Genomic DNA, 26,469 nt, shown 5'->3' on the forward strand with positions numbered 1-26,469 from the left:
TGTTTACATTGTTTAGGGTCCTCCTGAGGTGCTGGTCCAGCTGAGTTCAGTAAATGCCTCTTTAAAATGACGTCACTGTAGAGACTTTAAAACCAATGCATGTCTGTACAAGTGGACAGCACCACTACCTACCAAAAGTGAGGTTCACCTGCCACACGGTTTAGAGGTTCCGCATACAAAAGACTTCCACTTAGCTTGGGCAACAGCACTTTTAATTCAACAGCTCAGGGCTTCCTTGGGCGGGCGGTAAGTGCCTTTACTCCGAGGTAGGAAGGCTGGATCCCTATGGCCGGAGGCAAAAGCCACCACCTGGGCGGTCCGAGGGCCTCTGCTTCTCGCAGTCATCCGGAGGCCGCAGCCTTTTCGTTTCAAAAGGTCTACCCGTCTCCGCCAGGCGCGCAGAACTGGCGCAGACGGAACCACGAAGAAGATTCCCGCGCCGCAGCGATCCCAGGCCCTTGGAGGCCGGGCCGTGGGGTCTCCCCGCACACCACGCAGGGGCAGCGGGGCGGGGCGCAGTGACGCACAGAGCAGTGACGCGACGACGCAGCGCGACGCGGTGACGCACGCCCCTTTGTTGGCTCAGTAGCGGTAGCAGCGGCCGTGGAGGTGGCGCTGGGGACTGTTTTCTCTCGGAGGCCGGAGCGGAGCCGTGTCTGACTGAGGCGGGCAGCAAGCGGCCCCCTCGCTCCCTCCCTCCCTCCTCCGCGCCCTCCCCGCCGCCACCAGCCGCCAACCGCCGCGCCCGGGGGGGAGCCGCGGCCCGCGGGGCCAGAGCCAGGCCTGCGTCCGGACATCAGCCGGAGCCGGAGCGAGAGCCGGGGCCTCGGCGTCCCCGCCCTCTCCCCGCCTCGGCCAGCGTCCGCCGGGCCTCCGCGCGCCGCGCCATGGACTCAGACGAGGGCTACAACTACGAGTTCGACGAGGACGAGGAGTGCAGCGAGGAGGACAGCGGTGCCGAGGAGGAGGAAGACGAGGACGATGACGAGCCGGACGATGATAACCTGGATCTGGGCGAGGTGGAGCTGGTGGAGCCCGGGCTGGGCGTCGGCGGGGAGCGGGACGGACTGCTGTGCGGGGAAACGGGCGGCGGCGGCGGCAGTGCTCTGGGGCCCGGTGGTGGCGGTGGCGGTGGCGGCGGCGGCGGCGGACCAGGACACGAGCAGGAGGAGGATTACCGCTACGAGGTGCTCACGGCCGAGCAGATTCTACAACACATGGTGGAATGTATCCGGGAGGTCAACGAGGTCATCCAGGTGAGGGGGGCCGCCGCGCTGCCTTGATCGGGCTGAACCGGGGAGCGGATTCTGGCGGCCTGCGCGGCCCTGAGGGTCAGGCCTGGGCCTGGTGCGCAGCCCAGCCCGATGCCTCCTGGCCCTGTCTTCTTCACTGCCTCTACCGGGGACAGAGGGTGTCGAAAACAGATATTCGCCAGATAGCCGGGTGTAGGGAGTTGCACTGGGGGCGGTGCTTCCCTGGACCTGCTGAGGCCGAGAGGCCTGTGGCCGCGAAAGCCTTCTCTTGCGGATAATTCCTGCTAGTTCCTGGGCCCAGTGTCCTTCCTGTGGCCGGAGGATTGCCTACGGGGGCCGGGTGGGTAGGTAGGGAAGAGTCTGGAAGAATTGGGTCCCTACCAGGGTTATCCCAGCCTTCTATCTCCTGAGCACTTATGGAAGGGATTAGGGTAGGCCTGTGAGGATCTTGGCGTACGGTTGCCCCAAGTGGGCACCAGTTAATAAAGAAATGGATCTCCTTGGCAGTCTTAAGTGCCTACTTAAAGGTGGGGGAAGGGAAGTATTTCTCGGAAGAGGTGCTGATGGGACTTCTTTTTGATGGTGAGACTTCTGCTTACATCTTTTATTAAAATTTTTAAAAAATGTTTTTGCTGTTCGTTTGGGATTTAACTGCTACTTTTCCCAGGCCTAGTTTAGTATGTAACTTGCTGAAGCTGTTGGAATAGTTATTGCAGATTGCCTACCCATCCTTGCAGGTACAACACAAACAAAACGCAGTGTTGTCTAATTGGACAAGACAATTGTGATTAAGAAAGCAGACGCTTTCTGCTTTTGAACTCATTTCTCTGACAATTTGTATTTTATGCTCACTAAGGTATGTTTGGTTTAAGTAATAATCACATCTCATTTAACCTAGTGCTTCAGATTTTGCATTTTTGAGCTTTAGGATATACTTTTCCACTTGGGAAAAAAGTTGAGGGGTAAGGGATGACTGAAAAATAAAAAATGGAGACTTGATTCAGTGCAGCTTTTAGAAAATATTAGTTACATGGAGGGAAACTATACATAAAAAAGCAAGTTATTGCTTTCTTGCAGGTTACTCATTACTTTTTTCTTTAACTTAAAGTGGTTGGTTAAGTAAAGGTTCACTGACAGATCATCAGTATGTTGTCTACTTGTTGACTTTCCATTAACAGATTTTTTTATAGTGTGTAATCATAAGTTTTGAAAATGAAACTGTCTATTTAGACAATATTTGAAGATCATGTTTTAAATAACACAAAAATCTCATACCTAGTGCTGTTACTAAAATGTGGAAATCTCAAACTTTAATATAGATAATGAGGTCTAAGAAGGATATGGAAGGATTGTGGAGGTAAGATAAGTTTACCTGCTATTTTTCTGATCCTAAAAATATGACAGTTAGGGCTGGGGTTGTGTGTGGCTCAGCGGTAGATCGCTCACCTCGCACGTGTGAGACCCTGGATTCTATCCTCAGCACCACATACAAAAATAAACAAGTGAAATAAAGGTGTTATGTCCAACTACAACTAAAAAAATATAAATATTAAAAAAAATGCGACAGTTAAGTTCTTCAGCCAGTAAATGAAGACATTTTCTTTTTTGGTACTGAGGATTGAACTCAGGTTGCTTTATCACTGACAGGGTCTTGCTAAGTTGCCCAGTTGGCCTTGAACTTCTGCCTCAACCTCCTGAGTCACTGGGGTAACAGGAGTATGCCACCTCCATTTTCTTTGCTTTTTTAAAGGGAACTTTTATTAAAGAATTTGAGGTAAAATTCTCTTTATAAATCTGCAACTATATGAAATCTGATGTTCTTAAGCTTATTACCTAGCTTCCTGGCATTTTAATTAGCATTTTCAAGACCCGGTGACATATAATATTTAATATTTTGACTTATTTCTTAATGTCTTTTTTTCCTGTGGTTAAATCTCATTCAACTTTCTCAAGTCTTAGGTGTGTCTTGGTACTGAGGCCAAAAGCAAGTTCTTTATGTCATTTCTGGAACAGAAATGTAGCTGAATCTGACATTATTCTTTCTTGGTTTAGATGAGAGAATAAATGTTGATGAAATTAATCAGACCTAGGTGTCCTACTTATATTCTGTTTTCATTGCTTGAAAAACTTTCTAGTCTACTTCATTGTAAGGGTGTTTTTTGGTAGAAATCCTGAATGTGTAGCATCCCTTGTTGAAAGTTATATTTAGAAATACCGATGCAATCAAAGGGGTAATACAGTGTATTCTAGACTATCTTCATATGGTATGTTTACTTGTTCTAAAATGAATTTGGTTATGTTGCAGGTTGTGTTGATGTTAATAGAGTTAAATTTTTAAAAAACATACAAATAGTGCACATTTTAAGAAAAAGCTGATTAGTCAAGAAAAAATCTGCAACTATATAAGAAAAAATTAAAAGACTGAAGTTATCTTTCCAGAGCTCTGAATAACTACACATTTTTTAAAACAATGGAATCACAAAGTACATATGTTTATTTTCAGTGGGAAAAAAACAGGTTGCAAAATCAGAAGGAATCTCAGAGCAACTTTCTCCTGTCAATAAGTAACTATTTGTGAAGGAGCTTAGTGATTACAGATTACTAATTTATATAATCAGTCTGCTATTGGTCTTTTTATTTTCAATTTATGGCTTTCATAAGCCCCATTGAGAATATCCTCAATAGGTCTCTCTTTGAATGTTTTATTACTTTTTTTGGGATATTTGAAATTGCAGAGTCAAATAATTTATTCATTTTAAAGATTTTGATACATATTACCACATTGCTTTCAAAATGGTCATTTAAAAAAACTATCAAGGTTCAACTTTTAGCATGTTTATTGGGCTTAGTATTTCTTTTGTAAATTGTCCTTTTTTTGCCCATTTTATCCCTTTTGGAATAATTTTTTATTGGTTTTATAAGACTTATTTGTATTCAAAGAGCTTTTAAATATCAGTCGGATAGGATTTCAGTTTTTTTTTTTAATCAGTTTGGGTTTAATATGTCAACATGTAAGCCTCAGCATGCTAAGCACAGGCTCTACCACTGAACTATACCAATTACAGGTTTTATAAAGTTAAAAAAATTAAATTCTACTTGGTGCACACTAGGGAGCTTACTGTTAACTAAAAATAAATTCCCTGTCCCTTATGCTACTTTTCAGTATGAAATCATATGATATTAGTGAATTTTAAAATACATTTGTAGGAGAAAAAGTTTGAAATGTGAAAAGATCAAGTTAATTTACTATTTCCATGGGAATTTGTTTACTTTTTTCTGAGTTTTTTTTTTTTTTATTATTTCTGGGCCAACAACAGATAAATACTATTCTTTGCCCATATTTGCAGATTAGTTCTGTCTCTTTGTTTTTGTTTTTGTTTTGCCCTGTTACAGATTAAACTCAGAGCCTCAAGCATAGTAACATGCATTCTATCAGCACTCAGTTTTGGTCTTTTTTATTTTGCAGTAGGAGGGATTAAACCCAAGAGCCACTACTACTTGAGCCCTGTCCCCTTCCCTCCCTCCCTCCCTCCCTCCCTCCTTCCCTCCTTCCTTCCTTCCCTCCCTCCCTCCCTCCCTGGCTCTTGCTCCTTCCCTCCCTCCCTCCCTCCCTCCCTCCCTCCCTCCCTCCCTTCCTCCCTCCCTTCCTTCCTTCCTTCCTTCCTTCCTTCTCTCCCCTCCCCCCTCCCAGGCAGGGTCTCATTAAGTTGCCCTGGCTGGCCTCCTTTTTCTTCCTCCTTTTTCAGTTTCCCTGGTACCAGAGATCATAGACATGTACTGCTGTGCTTTGCAGTTCAGGTCTTTTAAATAAGTCAGCACTGTTTTTCTTTTTTAATTTATTTATTCTTTTTGTAGTTGTTTTACTTTTATGTGGTGCTAAGGATCGAATGCAGTGCCTCACATATGCTAGGCAAGTCCTCTGCCACTGAGCTACAGCCCCAGCCCAGCACTGTTTTTCTTTTAGAAGACTCTTTGTTTTCTGGCTTTATGTAACTCCCTGATTGTTTTGTTTAATATGATCTTGTTTTACTTAAATCTTTTGTGGCAACCTATCTTTTTTTTTTTTTTAAATTTTTTAGTTGTAGTTCAACTCAATACCTTTATTTTATCTATTTTTATGTGGTGCTGAGTATTGAACCAAGTTCATTGCACTGCTAAGTGAGCGCTCTACCACTTAGCCACAACACCAGCCAGGCAACCTACCTATCTTACCTTTTGAGCTTTTTAAAAGAAATTCAGAGATTTTCTTTAGTGTTACCTATAGCAATGACAGAGAAGTACTTAAAGTTTTCGGTTTGATTTACTAGATTATTTAATTACTATTGGTAATATTAAAAAGTGGTTTTCTGGGGCTGGAGGTATACTTTAGAGTATATAGAATACTATTCTACCATGCAGGAAGCCCTGGGTTCTATCCTTAGAACAACCCCCCACCCCCGAAAAAAAAAAGAGCTAGTTAATAATAATAAACTAGCCATTACACATGTCTGCAATTGGGGAATGTTTAAACTTGCCATTTTGTATTTCTACAACAATGTTCAGAAAAATTAGTTGTGCCTCAACCAGGCTCTATGTTAAGTAGATGTGGTTTTTGCCTAAGGAGAGCATATAGGATGGGAAACATAGAGGTCCTTGGGCTCTATTTCCAGAGATTCTTATAAATAAATAAGAATAGTTAGGTCTGAGGTGGAGCCTCAGCATCTATGTATTTTAGCTACTTCAGTAGTGATAATTTCTTTATCATCATGATTTTGACCCAGGGAGAGTGAGTAAAGTGAGAAGAGTACCAGCCCTTAGGAGTACCATATTAGGTGGTATGCTGATAAAGAGGGACCTGAAACTATGGGATGTGAGTGGTCAAAGTGGAACTATAAAGAAAAGTGAGTATGAGTTTTTCTTTTGTAAGGTTATGCTAAATAGCCTATTTTAGATTTTTATTTTCTGGTACTGAGATTGAACCTAGGTCCTTGTACATGCCATATCCCCAGCCTATTTTAAAATCTATCAGCTGGTTGCAGTGGTGCATGCCTGTAATCCCAGCAGTTTGGGAAGCCGACTTATTCTCAAGGAGACTTAAAACACTCAAAGCTATTTGGTCAGCAAGTAGTTCAATGAAGTGCTAAGTAGATCGCAGTAGGTGTTCATGGAAGAGAGATGCATGCTTTCTGGAAGATGGCCAAGATTTGGATGAATAGAAAAGAGGATACTTAAGATATTGCATGAGATAAGAATGAGAAGGCTGTCTGGGAAATGATGAGATCGGCTAAAGTAGAACTGAGTATATAAATGGTGGAGAATTATATAGAACGTGGGAGATTTGGTACTACAAAGAAAGGCAAAAGTTATTACACTGTAGTGGGTATATGTATTGGTTATCTTTCGCACTATTTATCTATCTCCAAACTTAGTGTCTTAAAAACAGCATTCGTTTATTATCTCTCAATTTTCTGTAAGTCTTGATTCTGGGCACAGCTAACCCAGGTGCCTGTGGCTTCAGGGACTCTTTCAAGGCTGTTACCAAGGTGTCAGATGGGTTGGAATTCTCAAGACTTGACTGGGGAGGATCCCCTTCCAAACTCATTCTTGTGACTGTTGGCAGGCCTCAAATTTTCACTGGCTGGTTGTTGGCCTCCCCATAACATGGTTCAAAACGTAGTAGCTTGTTTCTTCTAGAGTGGGAATTTGAGAGAAGGCCCCTCCAAGGTAGAAACCACACCTTTTTTTTTTTTTAATAATTTTAAATTTTTAAATTTTTTAAAATTTTGTTTTGTAACTGGACACAATATCTATTTATTTATTTTTATGTGGTGCTGTGGATCGGACCCAGGGCCTCGCATGTGCTAGGCGAGTGTTCTACTGCTGAGCCACAATCCCAGCCCCGACACAGCTTTAAAAAAAAATTCTTTATTTGTAGGTGGACACAATGCCTTTTATTTTTACGTATTTCTCTCTTTATGTGGTGCTGAGGATCGAACCCAGTGCCTCACCTGTGCTAGGCAAGCACTGAGCCACAACCCCAGCCCCACAACTTTTTTTCTAACTCAATATCAGAAGTAACATTCTATTATTTTGCTCTCTTCTATTGTTTTAAGTGAATAGCTAACTCTAGCTCACACTCAAGAAGAGGGATTATACAAAGTTGTGACGATCAAGAGGTGCAGCTCTTTGGGGGCCATCTTAGACTACCCACTACTTAATACATTTATCCATCCATCTGTTAGTCAAGGACAGGGCTGGGGTTGTGGTTCAGTGGCAAAGTGCTCGCCTAGCACGTGTGAGGCACTGGGTTCTATTTCTCAGCATCGCATATAAATAAGTACAATAAAAAGGTCCATTGACAACTAAAAAAACTTAAAAAAAAAGAGATGAAGGATACAATTGTGTAATGTTGATATCTATCCTGTCAATTTGTGTATCAGTGTGAAAGCATAGTAGTTTGGATATTTTTTGTGGTAGTGGAGATTTAACCCACTGTACTTTACCACTGAGCTACATCCCAGCACTTTTTATTTTTTATTTTGAGATATTGTCGTAAGTTGCCAAGGCTGGTCTCAAACTTGTGATCTTCTGGCTCAGGCTCCCAAGTTGCTGGAATTACAGGCATGTCTGACCCTCCCTGATCAAAATTTTTTAATTTTATACTGATCATAAACATTATGCCTATAAAATGATGTGCATTTCTAATTACTTTTCAGTGGTTAAGATCAAAATAATAGTGTGTGCTTAGAATTGGCAGGAATGTGAGATTCTACAGTCCACCGATTTTTTTTTTCTTTTTAACCCTAGTTACACCTAGCAAACAAACAAACCTAGTTACACACCACAAACCTAGTTACACCACAAACAAACAAACAAAACACCCTAATTAACCTAGTTACACCACAAACAAACACCCTAATTACATAGTGAAATCTCCAGAGAGTATGTTCATTATGCTTCTTAGATAATTGTAAATTTATTTATTTTTAATATTTATTTTTTTGTTTTAGGTGGACACAATATCTTTATTTTTATGTGGTGCTGAGGAGCAAACTCAGTGCTTCACATGTGCTAGGCAAGCACTGTACCACTTGAGCCACAAACCTAGCTCGATAATTATAAATTTATATTCAGTTGCAAGAAATAATGCAGATATTCTCAATACTCTTTGATTTTTCTGTAGTATCTTAGAAATAATGTCTTAATAAAACATCTTGCACTTTATCACAACCAGGATGTTGACATTGATGCAATCTTCTCATCTTAGTCAGAGTTTGTTACTTCTGGGTCTTCTAAAGTTCAGGAACCCAGACTCCACTCAAGACCAGTAGATAGGCCATTGTGGATTTGGGCCAGGCAAAGCCATTAAACAAAAATCTTCCCTGGATTATTTTAGTGCACAACAAGCGTTGAGATCCCCTTTTCTTGTCTAATGTTTCCAAGAATTCCTTTATTATTCTCTTTGCTTAACTACAAATAAATGATGGTGATCTGTTTTGTGATGTAACTTATTCCACTGACTCCTGATTTTTTTTTAAGTGGAAATAAAATATGTTTCCATGTTAGCTTTCACTCTGTTGTTCCTAGAGTGAACCCCCCCTAAAGTTTGTTTATTTATTTATTTACTCTTTTTTATATAACTGTCATTTTGGAAGCCTGGGGGGGGGGAAATACTTCCTTAAGTTAATCAACTTACCTTCCTTCCCTTGTCCTTAATTCTTCATTTCCTTTTTTGACAGTGAATCCCCACCCCCCCCCCTTTTTTTAATTTGGTAGTTCTGGGGATCAAACCTAGCATGCTATGTTAGGCAAGTGCTTTACCACTGAGCTATATCCCCCAATCCTTAATTTGTTGTGTTTTTCCTTCAGTTTGTATTTTCTTTATTTGTTCTAATTAGTTATACATGACAGCAGAATGCATTTCGATTCATTGTACACAAATGGAGCACAACTTTTCATTTCTCTGGGTGTACAGAAGTGGTCAGCACCATATGTGCAGGTCATACATGTACCTAGGGTAATGATGTCCATCTCATTCCACCATGTTTCCTGCCCCCATACCTCCTCTCCATCCCTCCCTCCCCTTTGCTCAATCCCTTAATTCATTTTCTTTTAGTTTTATTTTAAAATGGAGTCTCACTATTGCCCATGCTTGTCTGCTTCTGGGCTCAGGCAGACCTTTTGCTTCAGCCTCTCCATTGTTGGGACTACAGACACATTACTATGCCAGGCTGAACCTGTATATTTGATGATGCATTTTGCATAATTCTCTATTTTGCAGTTAGACACTCCCTTTTTAAAAAGACACAGCATCATAGGACTAAAATCCTTGACAATATATATGCAGCCCAGCCTTTGATCTTGACACTATAACTTTATAAATAGTTTAATAACTACTATTAAATGTTTAGATTGGCATTTTATGATTACTTGTTGGATGAAAGAATGAGTAGTCTTTTAACTTGGTGAATGGGATCTTTTTGGGTCTGTGGAGATAGTGGCATTCCTTCCATTTTCAGTTAAAAAGCCTGAGTTTGTTTTTGTTTTTAACTGCCAATTCACTTTATTATAGGGTCAGTACATTTCTATAATCAGGTATGATTTAAATTTCTTAATGATTTTTGCTCTTTTCCGAATTTTCTACTCACCCAATGATAGGTGCTCACCTGGCTTTATTTTTAGATATTTTATCAGTACATATTTATTATATAGAACAGTGGACTTCATTGTGTCCATATGTTATATTCATTATGTTCATATAATATAGTGTATGCATATATGACTATGCTTCTTCACTTTGCTTCTTCCATCCCTTCTCTTTAGTCATATATGCATATTACATATTATATGAACATAATGAATATAATACATATATATATTATGTGTATATATGTTATATGCACATTACATGCATATGCATACAACATATTTTGATCATATAACAAATTTTGATCATTTTCACCCTATCACCCTCCCTTCACTAATGTTTCCTTTCTACATTGATGTTGTCTTTTTTTTTTTTTTGCATCCCCAGAGTCTACATAGGAGAGAAAAAAAAAAGTGTTATTTGTTTTTCTGCATCTGGCTTATTTCACTTGATGTGATGATCTCTAGTTGCATCCATTTATCTGTATATCACATGATTTCATTCTTTATTGGTGAACAATACTCCTGTGTGTGTGTGTGTGTGTGTGTGTGTGTGTGTATTACATTTTCTGTATCATCTATTTGTTGATGGACACCTAGACTGTTTTCATAATTTGGCTGTTGAGAAGTATGCCTCTATAAACACGAGTATGCAGATAACTACTTCAATAGCATGCTCACTTTAATTCTTTGAGATCCATGCAGAGGAGTGATATATATCTGACTTTATTTTGAATAATGTCTCATTTGGTGTGTCTAGGTGTATAGTAGAAGTCCAATTAGTATTGGAGTTAAATCGATGGGTAGTTTCCATTAATGGTATCTCAGAAGGCATCTTAAAAAGTTCTTATTTTTGCCAGAGTTAGAATCTGCTCTGGCAAATCAACTTTTTAGAGCCCCACTTTTCTTTTTCTTCCCATTTTAAAATAAAATATTGTTTTAAGGTCAAAAGGTTGTGAGGATCTTTTTTAAAATATTTTTTTAGTTTTCAATGGACTTTTTTTTTTCGGTGGGCACAACATCTTTATTTTTATTTTATGTGGTGCTAAGGATCGAACCCAGCGCCCCGCGCATGCCAGGCGAGAGCATTACCGCTTGAGCCACATCCCCAGCCCCTGGACTTTTATTTTATTTATTTATATACAGTGCTGAGACTTGAACCCAGTGCCTCACACATTCTAGGCAAGCACTCTGCCACTGATCCACAGCCCCAACAGGTTGTGAGGATTTTAAATGAAAAAAAAAAACCAAGTATTGTTCTGGAAGTTTTTCCATCTAATTTTTTTCTCCATGTAAACATTGTTTTCCCTTTTTTTTTTTTCTGTGTTCCATTAAAAGAAGTGTCAGAAGTGACCTGACACTTATTAATACATTTTGGCAAAAAGTATAGCAGATGATGAAGTATTATGTAACATTTCCGTATTACTGAGACAGTTATTTAGACAATGTTATGAATAGCTGTATCTCAGACACTTCTCAGGCTCATTTTCTTATTCCTTTGAAACTGTCATACTTTTAATTCAGATATAGCTGACTCCAATTACTTGATAATATGTCTTCTTTTTCTTTTTAAGAGAGAGAGAGAGAGAGAGAGAGAGAGAGAGAGAGAGAGAATTTTTTTTTTTTAATATTTATTTTTTAGTTCTCAGCAGACACAACATCTTTGTTGTATGTGGTGCTGAGGATTGAACCCGGGCTGCATGCATGCCAGGCGAGCGTGCTAACGCTTAAGCCACATCCCCAGCCCAATATGTCCTCTTAATCACAGTGTTACAGTTTTCTAGAGATTAAGTGTAAACTACAGATAGTAGAAGTATTTTCTACATTCCGTTTTTAAAAAATAGTCTCCTCCTTTATTATTAATATTTTTAAAACCTTTTTATTGCATATAAGGAAAAAAATGAATTTCCAGAGTGACATGAATTCTGCAACAGAGCTCAGGTAAAAGAAATTCACTTTGCTTCCTCCACCTCTTCTCTGTAAATCCTCCTTTTCCACTTCCTTGAAGTTTCTGAGAAAAGTTTGAGAGAGAGGATGGGGTTGGTTTCTAAAAGGAAGCATCCAGCTGGGTGTGGTATCACATGTCTATAATCCCAGCAACTCTTGAGGCCAGCCTCAGCAATTTAGTGAGGCCCTCAGCAGTTTAGACTCTTTAGACTCTTGCTCAAAATAAAAAGGGCTGGGGATATGGTTAAGCACCCCCGGGTTCAATCCAAAACAAAACCCACAAAAACAGTATTGTACAAAATGAAAGAAGAGACCTATATTGGCTCTTAAAATATCACAAGAATATTAAAATTTACTTAATTTTTTTTAAATTAGAAGATTTATTTATTTATTTATTTTAATGAGAGAGAGAGAAAGAGAGAGAGAGGGAGAAGAGAAAGAATTTTAATATTTATTTTTTATTTTTCGGCGGACACAACATCTTTGTTTGTATGTGGTGCTGAGGATCGAACCCGGGTCGCAAGCATGCCAGGCGAGCGCGCTACCGCTTGAGCCACATCCCCAGCCCCTAAAATTTACTTAATATAGACTAAACAGGAATGGCAAGTACTTCCTTCTCGCAACAACTCTGCTCAGTAAGAATTGAGAATATGCAAATTATTATAAAGTTTCTGGTCTTCAAATTGTTAATTTATTAATTTGTCTCAGGTTTTTGAAATTTTTATTGTTTCCACTGGACACGGTGAAAGAAAAATATGTATGTAAATCCACATTGAGGGAAATAACTTTTAACACCTCTCCCACCTGGTGGGCTCAGCTATCTTTTTCTTCAGCCACAGCTTCCAGACCAGCTTGGCGTAAATTGGCCTTGGGCATAAATTGTTTAACTTTCACCCCAATCACTTGGTGCAACGGAGGTTTCTGAGCCAGATCCCAGATAGTATTTTCTACATTTTAAACAAGTATTTATAACAAAAACCTCTAATGTGGTCACTTAGAATTTTTATCATTTTGGACAGAGGTTTCTCTTCTTCCAGAGGTAGGTGGTTCTTCCTTTGATTGACTTTCCTATTATGGATTGTGGAATTTGAGAGTCATTCTTGATTCTTTTCTGGCATTTTCCACATCCAGTTAGTTCTGATCATACTAGGTCTTAAATTTGTTTCATATTGTTGCCATCCTTTTTATTTTTACTAATCCTAGTCTAGTGCCTCATAATTCCTCCTATTTCTAGGCTTCCTGTCCATCTGTTATCCTGCTTCCGAACACAAATGTAATAGTTACTCTCCTGCTAAAGAGACTTATTGAAAGTCTGTTCCAGTCTCCTTAATTTGGCATTCATGGTGGTGGTGCTGGTGGTGGAGTGGCTACTGCCTCTACTGCTGCTTCTTTTTTTTCAAATATGTACATTCATGGCTCTTACATCTTATTGTCAGATTTCTTTTTCTCCCATTCTCATCTGTTACTGTTGCTCATTCCCCCCACTTGTACTGGTTATAATTCCTTATTATAACATATATTTATTATAACATATATTTGTGTTTTCCTACTTTTGTACATGTTAGTCATTCTTGTGATACTCTTTCTGTCTTTAACTAATGTATTCCTTTTCAAAATCCCCTCATACATTACCTCATCTCTTTCCAGGTACTCCTCCTCTACTTTTGTAGTTCATCATCAACTATGTTTGCATAGCACTTCATTTGGATATTTGTTGTAGCCCACAAGAACTTGTAACATAGCCTAGCCATCTTTGTACCTAAATCTGTCTGATTAGCTAGATATAAGGGTTTTGAGTGTGAGAGCTTAACTCCTTGATCTTTATGTTGATAGCATACAGCACATTAATAGTCTTTGATGTTAGATACTAGGTAAATATGGGAAGTATGTTCTTGCTTATTAAAATGCTACTGCCTCAGTTTTCTTAATCTTTAAGCCAAAAAGGGTGCTAGGTGAAATTTTCTTCTGGTACTTGTAAATTATGATTTCTAGATAATCTCAAAGTCCTGGTATAAGAAGACGAGAAGAAAATGTTTAAATTCCAAGAGGACAAGCTTTATCAGACCCCTCAATATACCACGGCCCTTTTATTTACTTGTTTTTGGTGGTTCTAGAAATTGAACCCAGGGCCTCACACATGCTAGTGGGCCTCACACCACTGAGCTACTATATTCCCAATCCTACAGCAACCCTTTTAGATTGACATTTTATTGTTTGCATATGGTTTCTTTACACTTTATAGGAACTGACATGGTGATATTAATAATTGAATCATATTAAAACATTAGTTTTCAAAGGATGATCCATGAAGAGTAAAACTGTTTGATTTATATGAACTGACACAGTGATATTAACAGTTGAGTTGCTTTGAAACATTAATTTTCAAAGGATGATCCACAAAGAGCAGAACTGTTTGATAATAGCTGGGCACTGTGGCACATGCCTCTAATCCCAGCTACTTGGGGAGGGTAAGGCAGGGGGATCTCAAATTATGGCCAGCCTGGGCAACTTAGGGAGTCCCTGTCTCAAAATAAAAAATAGAAAGGTTAGAGTACTTCTGGGATCAACCCTTGGTACCATCCCAAAGCAAGTAAATAAACAAAAATCCAACTATTTGATTAAGACATTATTTGCTGTTTTAAATATTCCAACATTTGTAGTGATAGTGCAAAAGCAATGGATGGGTGGGTAAAGCCACTGGCACCTTAGCACAAATTAAATCATTGATATCCTACCTTATAGTAAAAAACAAAAACAAACAAACAAAAAAACAGTTCTGGTTGGGGTTGTAGCTCAGTGGTAGAGCACTTCCCTGGCACAAGTGAGGCACTGGGTTCCATCCTCAGCACCACATAAAAGTGAAAAAATAAAGGTATTGTGTCTGTCTACAACAAAAAAACTTTTTAAAAAATAAAAAAAAAGTTTTACTTTCTGTTCTAAATGAGGCAGTAAAAGTTTTTAGTTTTATTTTATCCTTAATGTGTACTACTTCTTGATAGCCTGTGTGACAGAATGAGACACGTGCATAAAGCACTTCTGCATACTTGAAGTATATTGGTTTTTTCAAAGAAAAAAATGTATATTTTTTACTTGGAAGCTTAGCATTGATGAGACACTATTTTTACTTCAGAGAATGACAAAACCGGGGCTGGGGTTGTGGCTCAGTAGTAGAATGCTCACCTAGCATGTGCAAGGTACTGGGTTGATCCTCAGCACCACATAAAAATAAATAAATAAAATAAAGGTATTGTCTCCTACATCTAAAAGAAAATTAAAATAAAAAATGACAAAATCATGGTTATAGATGTGTGGCAAATATATGGTATTTCTTCACACGGAGTATACCTTTTATTTCAAGGAAAATAGCTACAACTTTTGTTGCTAATGGGAAAATTAGAGGTTTGGAAAGCTGTCTGCTGTTGTGAAAACTAATTGCTTTCTAGTACTGAAGCTTTTCGGAGGAGATAGTATATAATAAAATATAGCAACATTTGAAAGATCTGTTTAATGTAATCAACCAGTGGGAATGGTATGAAATGCTTACTTTTTTCAAGGACCTAACAGAGATACTGCTTAACATATCTCATCTAATTTATTTGTGTTTTGACTTTGTACACTAAAATGAAAACTTGATGAGGACAGGAACTTCATTTTGTTTATTTTTTTGTACCAGAGCAAAGAACAGTACCTCGTGTATGCAGTGGGCACTTAGTAAACTTTTTGTTGTAAATATTTTTATTTTATTCCCCACCCCCGCAGTGCTGGAGATTAAATGCAGAACCTCACATATGCTAGGCATGCTGTTTACTACTGAGCTACGTTCCTAGCCCTACTTAAAAAATACTTCTAATATTTTTTTAAAAGGTGCTTTCCATACTTTAAAAATTCCATTGTTTTCTGATTTCTGAGGTTTCTGTAAGGAGGAAGGTAAAGGGTCTTTCTTATTGTTGTTGTTGTTTGTTTTCTGTTGCTGTGTTATTTTGAACCTGGGTGGGTTTAAGTTAAAAAAAAGTCTTTGGAATATGGATTTAAAACCAGTTAATGTGCCAGGTGAGGTAGTGTATCTGTAATAAAAAATAAAAAAGATCAGGGGATGTAACTCAGTGATAAAGTGCCCTGGGTTTAATACCCAGTACCAAAACAATATCAAATGAGCATCCCCCATCCCTAAAAAAGAAAAATACTAGTTAATATGTCCAGTGGAGGTTTTCTTTGCTTTTTTTTTTTTTTTTTTTTTTTTTGGTGTGTGTGTGTGTGTGTTGGAGGGGGTTTCAGATTCTTTTGACTCTATGAGAGTAATGTCTTTTTTTTTTTTAAAGAGAGAGGGGAGAGAGAGAGAGAGAGAGAGAGAGAGAGAGAGAGAGAGAGAGAGAGAATTTTTAATATTTATTTTGTAGTTCTCGGCGGACACAACATCTTTGGTATGTGGTGCTGAGGATCGAACCCGGGCCGCACGCATGCCAAGCGAGCACGCTACTGCTTGAGCCACATCCCCAGCCCAGAGAGTAATGTCTTTTTATCAGTTTTTGGAAATTCTTAGTTCTGTCTCATTGTTTATCTTTTTTCCTTCTGAGATTCAGTCATACATATATTACAAGAATTTTAAAAATTATTATGTATGTGTCCAGGGGCCTTTTGAATTATTTTCCATCCTTTTTTCTGTTTCAGTTTGAATAATTTCTATTGATTTACCTTCTAGGTTTCTATATCTCTCTTATGTCTAATCTGTTATTTTTATTTTATTTTACTTTTCTTTTTTGATACTGGGAATTAAATTCAGGGGCGTTCTACCATTGAGCTATGTTCCTCAAGCGCATAACCCCCTTGGTTTTTTTGAGACAGGGTCTTGCTGAATTTCTCAGGCTGGTCTTGAATTTGTGATACTTCTGTCTCAACTTTTGGAGTTGCTGGAATTACAGGCATGCACCTCAGTGCCTGGCCTATTCTGTTAAACATACCCTGATTAGTGTTTAATCTCATAAACTATTAATTTCTGGAATTTGTTTGACAGTTTACTTAGATTATCATTTTCTGGCAATCTGTTTTCATATATCTTTAAATTTTTACTCCATTTTCTCTAAGATATGAATCATTAGTTTTTTCAGCAAACTATAGAATCTGAATAAAATAAAACTCTAAAAGTTTCTTTTGCTATCTCTAGGATTTTGGTCATATGTTGCTGTCATTTGACCGACTTGATTGTGTACCCTGTATTTTCTTAAAACACTTCAGATTCTGGTGATGGATTCTTTCTTCTGATTGGTCGAGTAGTGAACAAAAATTTAATACAGTAAGGTTGAGTTTTTACCCTGCTCAGTCTCTGTCTGATCTGCTTGTAGTCCTTTAGAATTTTTAATTTGGAACTTGCTGGGTTCTTAGCAGTCTCTTTTCTTTTTCATCTTTGGCTGAAAGTATTAGTCTGTGTTACTTAAGATTTTTAGCAAATACTGAGGAAAAAATGATCCATTCTTTGAGATACCAGTTAAGAAAGAATCTTTTGGTTACTCTGTGTATTAGTTTCCTGTTGTTTTTGCTCTAAAAAATTACGACAGTGTATTAATTTAAGAGTTCTGAAAGTCAGTTGGGTATGGTGTGGTGATGTACACCTATTATCCCATGGCTCTGAAGGCCGAAGCAAAGAGGATCACAGGTTCAAAGCCAGCCTCAGCAACTTATTGAAGTCCTGTCTCTAAGATAAAACAAACAAACAAACAACAACAACAACAACAAAAAAACGGGCTAGAGATGTGGCTCAGTAATTAAGAGCCTTGGGTTCAATCCTTGGTGTGCCACTCCAGCCCTCAAGGGGGAAAAAAAAACCACCAAAAGAGACAGTTCTGAATGTCACATATCTGAAATGGATCTCACTAGGCTATAATCAAGGTGCCAGCATAGTGTATTCCTTCTGGAGGTCCTTGGGGGAGAATCCATTTCCTTGACTTTTCCACTCCTAAATGTTACCTAATTTCCTTGGGATGTGACTTCTTCCTCCATCTTCGGTGCCAGCACATAACGTTTTAAAATTTCTTACCTCCATTTTTGCCTCCATCTTCCACTTCAGTGTGAATAATTAAAGTAACTTGGATCACATAGAACAATCTCCTTATTTCACAATCAGTTGATAACCAACCTTAATTCTGTCTGCAATATTAATTTTCTCTTGCCACATGTAACATAACATCATCATAGTTTCTACGCACTAGGATGTGAACATTTTGGGGGGATGAACAATATTCTGCCTACTACAATGTCTACTAGCAGTGTGCTTTGGTGAATCTGCTTTCTCCCAATAGTAACTGTCAAGTGCCCGCAGAGTAAAGGCTACTGCAGATGTAAGATCACACATTTCTTCAGTTCTTGTTTTTCTCAGCAGTTCTGTGTTCCTTCTAAGACGTAACTTTTGAACATTGTCTGACTTTTCTCATCTCACTGTTTGTCTTGAACATGGTACTCTTGGATTTTACTGTCCCTGAAACCATCATTTAATCTTTTTAGCATTATGTTCTGCCAAATCTATACTCAACCTTGCCTCTATGCCTCTTCCAGTACACGTGCTTGACAGTAGGTATACAAAGACCAATGCAAAAGATTCCTTTTTTCCCTAGGGCTTTTAGTCTAGAAAGGGAGACTGACCTGTACATAAATACTTGGTTAAAAAGGCAATAATTCAGAACTTACCTTGACCATCTTTATCCATGTATTATCTATTCTGTTTCTGGATGCAACCTGGCCTAGTCCTTTATTGAGATATATGGTATGTTGCCATTACCCAGAAATTCCACACCTTATCAGATTGTCGTTTGAAATGTTATTTATTTATTTGATGCTGGGGATTGAACACAATGCCTTGCACATGCTAAGTATGCACTTTGCCATGAGCTATACCTCTAGTCCTTTAGATGTTACTTTTACAAGATGTCAGCCCTGGTGTGGTTCATTTTGTTGACTATTGACCCTTCCTTGCAGCTGGATTAAGAAACGCCTTGCCTTCCAAAGTGGTCAGTTTTTAGGAAAAAAGGAAAGCTCAGACCTTTGTGAATAAGGAGTCTTGTTAGAAAATATGAGCAGTTATTAGAAAAATTTAAAAAAATGATTGAAAATGGAGCTTTGCAGCTTGTGAGTATTTTATAGTCACCACAGATTTCCCCCCCCCCCCCCAAATGCTGGAATGTTTCCTTTACTTGCACAGGTTAGTTTATGACAGGGTAAAAATGTTTATTTTGTGAATATATTCCTGAAGGAATACTTGAAATCATTGTCATTCTTGATAAATGGGTGTGTGTGCAGTGGTGGTAGGGTAGTACAGAATAGGAAACAATAAAGAAGAACCTCCTTAGCAGAACCTGTTCTTGAGCCTTGAAGTCCCAGTAAATAAAGATGCATATTAGAATAAAAGATTGTTTAGTGCAATAGATCAGGCTTTTCATAATTTCACCTTATCTGCCATTTTTTGAATATCATCCTTGCAAAGCAAAATAATGATACTTCTTGTAAAAATTTTTCTTTTGTCTCTATGAGGGTTTTTCTTTTGCTTTAAATGTTTTTCCTTTCAAATACATTCATATTTCAATACCTACCTTTAAAGTTTCTTCCTTGAATCCTTTCCTGTGAGTAGGTCTCAGAATTTTGTACAGACTTTTTAAAAAAGCTCTTATTATTATATTTCCACTATGGATAGACTCTAAATTCCTTGAGGGTAAGACCAATATACTGGTTTTGGTATTCTCATTGATAATTAAATAGGCAAGAATGAATGAACTGACTTTCTCACTTTCTGGTCTTACGCATGGTATCACTGAACTGTATCTTGAACCCTGAATTGATAAAAATAATTTGAGTATTACCTCTATTTTTTCTTTTATGAATTGTTCACATTTCTCTTGCTGACTTCCCTGAATTAGCTCTTCTTTCATTCTCTAACATACTTTGTTTTTTTTCTCTTCATCAGTTATCTCAAGGAATTTTAGTCATCATGACTGTTCAAATGACATTTTTACTGTTTTAAGGGTAAGGAAATTGAGACTTAGAGGAATTAAATTGCCCAAGTTTTCATAAATGGGATCAGAACTCAGCATTTTATGTCACTACATAAAAACAAATATATGGGATGGGCATGATGGTGCATGCCTGTAATTCCAATTATCCCAGCAGTTTGGGAGGCTGAGGTAGGAAGATCTGAGTTCAAAGCCAGTCTCAGCAGTGGTGAGGCGCTAAGGAACTCAGTGAGACCCTAAATAAAATACAAAATAGGGCTAGGGATGTGGCTCAGTGGTCTAGTGTCCCTGAGTTCAATCCCTGGTAAACACTCCTCCCCCCAAACAAAACAAAACAAAAACAAATGGATAAAAAGTCCATTTAGGTATTTCATTGTATGTATGTTTTACATCCCTAGAAAGTGAATCCTAAAAGTTTTCCTCCTGTGTATTTTCCTTGTGCTTCTTTCTGGTCCATGATGCCAGCTGAGGTTATCAATACAATGAAACCAACCTGACAGATGGGAGCAGATTATTCTGCCATTTTTCTAGATCTTTAGCACATCAAATCTGGGGCTGATCACTCTACGCTTGTTTAAGCTGTCTGTAAGTTTAGAACAGTTTTCCTAGCTCTTTGGTCTTCATGATTTCAAATTTGCCTATGTAACCATGCTTCATCATCAAATAAATCAGATGATGACTTTGGAGCGCTGCCTAATAAGCATCTGGCATTTTGCCTCTCTTTTTGATATTGTTGATGCTCTTGAGAGTATCAACCAGGACATTCATTCGTACTGTCATGACAGCCGAAAAGATGGTGGAAAGGGGAAAACAAATGAATGTTACCATCTTGCATGTTGGGTATTTTCTGTTTGCCTCTTCAGATGTACTCTACCTTTTTCAGTTCTGCTCTGAGCTGTAATTCACTGACCTGAATAATGTTTATTATTGGGCTCTGACTTGTGACTTCACTACTATGACATATGAATCCAAATAAATAATAAACAAGAGTGGAATAGAGTCAGAGGTCTATTGCACACCTCATTTTAGATTTTACATCTTAAATGTTACCTTTCTAAAGAAAATTTTAAGCCAAAATTTCTATAATAACATTTATTATTTTCTAGCCCAGTGTAAACATGTGAAAGCACAAAGTTTTATATATAATTCCAATGTTTGAAGCTATGGAATGTATATTTTGTAAGATTTATTCATGATTTGTACATGAAATCACAAACTTAAATCAGTGGTTCACAGAGCCCAGCATTCTCTTTCTGATGGAAGCACCCCAAAATTTTGAAAGAATAGTATTTTGAAATTGTTATGCGTGCATTAGATAACAAATTATTATTATTATTTTTTATGGTTCTGGGGGATCAAACCTAGTGCCTTGCACATGCTAAACAAGGATCTTATCACTGAGCTATACTTCAGCCCACAAGTGCTTCTTTTAAAAGGGAGAAGAGCTGATTATGTTTATTTTGCTCAATAATAAGAATATAGTTCTTAAGTGAAGTTCTCAGATGAGTTTATTTACGGATACCATTTAACATCAAATTTAAGAAAATATATTTACCTTTAAACTTACTGTTTATCACCTCAGTTCTTATGCAGGTGAAAATTTAAGGAGAGCTTCAGATAACTTGACATTTAATCACGAAATAGTCCTTAGAAAAGAAAGGTGTGCTTGGTGGAGCCTGCCTATAATTTCAGCAAATTGACAGGGCTAGGCAGGAGAAACATGAGTTTGAGGCCTGCCTTGGCAACTGAGTGAGACCCTGTCTAAAAATTAGAGGAGCTGGCGATGTAGCTAGTGTTAGAGTGTCCCTGAGTTCAATTCCTAATAGTGCATGAAGAAGAGAGAATGCATACATAATTTCACTCACTGGTTTGTTATTATTTTTGCACAGTACTAGGGATGGAACCCAGGGCATTGTCACACATACTAGGCAAGTGCTCTACCACTAAGCTACATCCCTAGCCCTTTTTAAAATTCTGTTTTGAAACAGGGTCTTTCTAAGTTACTAACGCTGGCCTCCAATTTGCTGTACATGTGCCTCAGACTCCTGAGTAGCTGAGATTACAGGCATGTGCCACCATGGATGGCCTGTTGGTTACTGCATTTTTAAATATAGTGGTTCCACCTCACTGGCTCCTAAAAATTTTTGTCTGCTTTTAAAATTATTTCATCACATATTTCATTAGTGTAGTTATAGCTGGGTCTTTGGGATATATGACAGTGTCTGAAGCTTTATTTTAATGTTGTATACTATCCAATTAAAGCCAAAGTTGTGAGAATGGAACTTAAAATCATAAAAATAGTCTAGTCACTCTTAGAAATAAAAATATAACATTTAAGTAATAGTCGAAGAATTACAGATGACAGTAAACTTGCTTAATGTTACTGGGTTCATATCAGAATGAACACAATTTTTGATTTACATATTCAGAAGAATAACAAGGTTGGAAGGGATCTTAGTGGTTATCCAGGCCATTTGTTAAGTACCACTTCTTCCCTTTTGGTGATCCCTGAGCTTGCTTTTTAAAAAATTTTTTTTAGATGTTGATGAACCTTTGTTTTTTTCATTTACTGATATACTGTGATGAGAATGGAACCCAGTACCTCACACATGCTAGGCAAGTGCTCTGTCACTGGGCTACAATCCCAGCCCCCTGAGCTTATTCTTAAACCTCCATGATGCCTAAACCCTCCACATGCTCTTCTAGACATCAGCACATTTCATATTTGAGCAGCTGCATGTACTAATATCAATCTACTTGTACTTTTTAACTTGAGCCTACTTGGTTCTAACCCTTATTATAGCCTTTCTATAATTTTAAAGATTTATTTAACATATTGGAGACTACCAATACATTAACCTATATCCTGATAACACTTTTTTTTTTTTTTTTGGTAGGCAGAATCCAGAATAAAGCTTTTACTTTTATACTAAGAGATTGTTTGTTAGGAAGATTTTCTGCATTGGTATTTTGAAATTAGACCTCTGCATGTCTACTCAAGCATAGTTACACAGGGTAAAATGCCACAGCAGCACATAGGCACTTTGTTCAGTTAAATGCCAGCCAAAAGAAAGGGAGATTTGTTTTTTTTTATACCCTTATTGCAGATATTGGTGGGTTTTGCAGTTAAGACAAGAACAAATTGCCCTGCCCTACTGGGGATTGAATTAAGGTTTCTCTATCACTGAGTTATATCCCTAGCCCGTTTAAAAAATATTTGATTTTGAGACCAGGCCTCTCTTAAGTTGTCCAGGCTGGCCTTGAACAATCCTTTTACCTCAGCCTCCTGAGTTGCTGGACTTGTGTGTATCACCTGCCAGACAAGTCATTCATCTTGATATTACTGTATTAATAGTTTTGAAGTTTTAAACTGTGTACTTCTCTTTCCATTTATAAGAATAAAAGCAATTGTAAAACAATATTAACTAGGGAGCTCTGAATAAAACGTCTTCTACTGTCTTAAGGTTCTATTATTTTAAGGTTCTGGGTAGTTTAAATGAAGAATATTGAAACTGCAGTGCAAACTTACCTTTGTGAATCAGCCTTTTGTGTGTGTGTGTGTGTGTGTGTGTGTGTGTGTGTGTGTGAAATAAAAACAGAGAGGTAAGTTGAATGCTGAGGCCAATGTGACTGAATTCTCCTCCATAATCTCTGATTTAAAAAAACAACAAAACCTGAAAGTTATCTTAGTATGGTAAGATAAACCCTTCATCAACTTCTTTCAAGAAGTGTATTTTTTATTAGTGTACCATGTGTATTAAATTGGGTGAAAATTTAGGAAATGTAAAAGAAAAAAAATCTACCTTTAAATATCTCTCCCTCAGAGGCAACCACTATGATTTGTTATTATATTTTGGTGCTGGGTATTGAACCTAGGGCCTCATGCATGTTAAGCATGTGCTTTCCTGCTGAGCTACTCTTCTAACCAAATAGTATTATTAATGTCATAGTTCTTTTTTTTTTTTTTTAAATGTGGTTCTAGGGCTTGAACCCAGTACCTTCTACCACTGAGCTATGTATAGCCCTGGTCTTTTAAATTTTGATAAAAGATCCCCAGAGTTACCTAGGTGGCCTTGAATATGTGGTCCTCCTGCATCAGCCTCCGAGGACCTGGCTTTTACAGATGTGCACCCAGCCAAACTCTTTAAAAACATATTTTATTTATTTATTTATTTTTATGTGATGCTGAGGATCGAACTCAGTGCCTCATGCATGCTAGGCTAGCACTCTACCACTGAGCACAAACCTCAGCCCCCTGATTTTTTATTCTTGAAAGATCCCCAATATTGTGTTACTATTATTTTCTGAATTTCTGAAGTGAATGAGTCCCTAAAACAACCCTTCAGTTTAATTTAGGAATAGTATGTAACTAATTTTTTTACCACATAATGTTACTTGAAAATAGATATTGGATAACTAAGGCATGTAGAAGTAAATTACAGTAATGTTACTTGAAAATACAGATATTGGATAACTAAGGCATGTAGAAGTAAATTACAGTAAAGTAATGCTTAATGATAGAAGTTTAAGGTTGGAAGGACTGACAAATCCTGGTAGAGTTGAAAGCTGGGTTTTGGAAAATGAATAGTTAGCTTACTAAGCAGACTAGGGAGGAGGAAGCATAGAATGTACAAAAGGCAGAAGCTGTTAGTGGTCTGGTGTGTTGAGTGAATAGTAAGGAATTGAATATTGTTTAGAGTATGGGAAATAGAATGATCAGAGCAGGCACTATATGATCATCAGTTTTTGAAAGGCTTTTAGGGTTGTGCTGTTGAAATAAACCCTAGATAAACTCAAAGGCTATGTGACACAGCTTTATAATTTTAAATTAGTATTTAGAACACACTGCTGGCATTACAGGGAATAAATGAGAAACAGGTAAGACTAGAAAACCAGTAGAGTTGGGACTTAGTGGTAGAGCGCTTGCCTAGCACATGCGATGCCCTGGGTTCAATCCTCAGCACCACATAAAAATAAATGAATAAAATAAAGGTATTGTGTTCATTTACAACTAAAAAAAATTAACAAAAACAAAAGAAAACCACGAGAGTGGTGAGAAGTCTGTTAGAATAATCAAGACAAGAAAAAGTGGTGAGATTAGCAAGGCTGAAATGGAGAGTTGAAGGAAATCATTCATAATATTAGGAGGTAAATCAGTGAGAAATGATGAATTAGTTTATCAGGAGACAAAATAATTTAGTTGGTTAAGCCATTGACATCATATAGACCTAAGTTGGTTTCTAGTTTTGTCTTTTGTCAACTTGTATGACTTTGTTTCAACTTCTTTTTGAAACAGTTAACAAATTGTTGCCTTATCCGTAAAATGAGTATTATTGGTTTAGTTACAGCTTTAAGCAGCTTCCATGTAACTAATTTGCTGAATTAATAGTTGCTCTCTTCATTGTCTCATTAAAACAGACTTATTTGATATGTATGACAAACTCTCAGTTTGCTGGCTTTCCCAGATAAGTAAATGGGAAAATTAATCACAGTGTTATATTAGTCATATGAAATTTCCAGAGTAGCTAAATCCTCAGACACAGAAAGGAGATTGGTTGGCAGAGGCTGGGTGGGGGAGGGAGAGTTAATAAATACTTTAAAAAAAATTTTTTTTTTTGAGACAGGGTCTTGCTAAGTTGCTGAGGCTGGCCTTATATGCAGTTTATTTTCAGGATGATGAAATATTCTAAAATTAATAGTTGATACAATTATATCACAACTATGAGTATCAAAACCTCTGAACCACTTTATTAAGTATATCTCAATGTGGTTGTCATTATACACACACAAGCACACACACAACACAGTGACTTTAAATTTCTTCAGTTGTCCAGTGTACTTTGTTTGTGGGAGTATGCTGGGGATCAAACCTGGGGCTTTAGGCACGCATTCTACCACTGAGCCACATCTCTAGCTCCAATGTCTTTTAATAGCTTTTCTTCTTTTACTCAAGTATTGTGCATTTCATTTTTGGTTATCATGTTTCTTCCCCTGCTAATGTTTTTGATGGGTTTTAATAATAAGAATGTATAAATGGTTAGATTTCTTGGAAATAGAAGGGGGAACATTTTTTCTTTTTAAAATGTAATATAGATCCAGTTTATTTTAGGTTTATGCAAAATAAAATATTTGATTAGATTAAAACTGATTTTTGCCTGGGAACAAACTTGAAGATGGGTGAAATAGGCATTTGGGAGTAATGTCTGAGTGAAAATTTATCAAAGTATAATACTTAAGCTGTTGGCATTTTGAGATAATAAGGTTAAAAAAAACCTTAAGCTTCTTGAAGTATGTTTAATCTTTTGAATCAGTTTGAAGTTACAGAATACTACATAGCTTTTAAAGTTACTGTTGATAATTTTCTCTATAAATATGGTACTATAGCATGGTAATTGGCATAAGTGGCACTATTATGTACTGTTTACAGCCTCTGTAGTTATCTTGTTGTGGTGCTAGCAATTATCTGTATATAAGGCAAGAAAATGTAAAATGCTGAAAATTTTAGTTATTGATTCCAAGTTGTATATGGAAGAACAGTCTATTTTGAAGAAACACTGTGGCATGGTTACAGAAGTGCTTGCTATATCTGTTTAAGTGTCAGTGTTATTAAAAGTACTGGTCAATTTGTTTTGCCTGTTACAGTACTTCTA

At 37.6% G+C, this 26,469-nt stretch overlaps 1 protein-coding gene and 1 pseudogene across 1 annotated transcript in view; one reads left to right on the top strand and one right to left on the bottom strand.

The window, feature by feature from the left end:
- Nucleotides 1–374: 374 nt before the first annotated feature.
- The window catches only part of Arih1 (ariadne RBR E3 ubiquitin protein ligase 1), a 126,232-nt gene continuing 100,137 nt past the window's right edge, over nt 375–26,469 (top strand). The window contains exon 1 of the mRNA XM_026387653.2: nt 375–1,256. Coding sequence (XP_026243438.2) covers nt 888–1,256 — 369 coding nt within the window. The 5' untranslated portion in view covers nt 375–887. The remainder of the gene's footprint in view (nt 1,257–26,469) is intronic.
- LOC113182004 (small ribosomal subunit protein uS8 pseudogene) lies at nt 20,214–20,599 on the bottom strand (annotated as a pseudogene).

This window comes from Urocitellus parryii, chromosome 6 (genome assembly GCF_045843805.1).
Source record: "Urocitellus parryii isolate mUroPar1 chromosome 6, mUroPar1.hap1, whole genome shotgun sequence".
NCBI classification, from domain to species: Eukaryota; Metazoa; Chordata; class Mammalia; order Rodentia; family Sciuridae; genus Urocitellus; species Urocitellus parryii.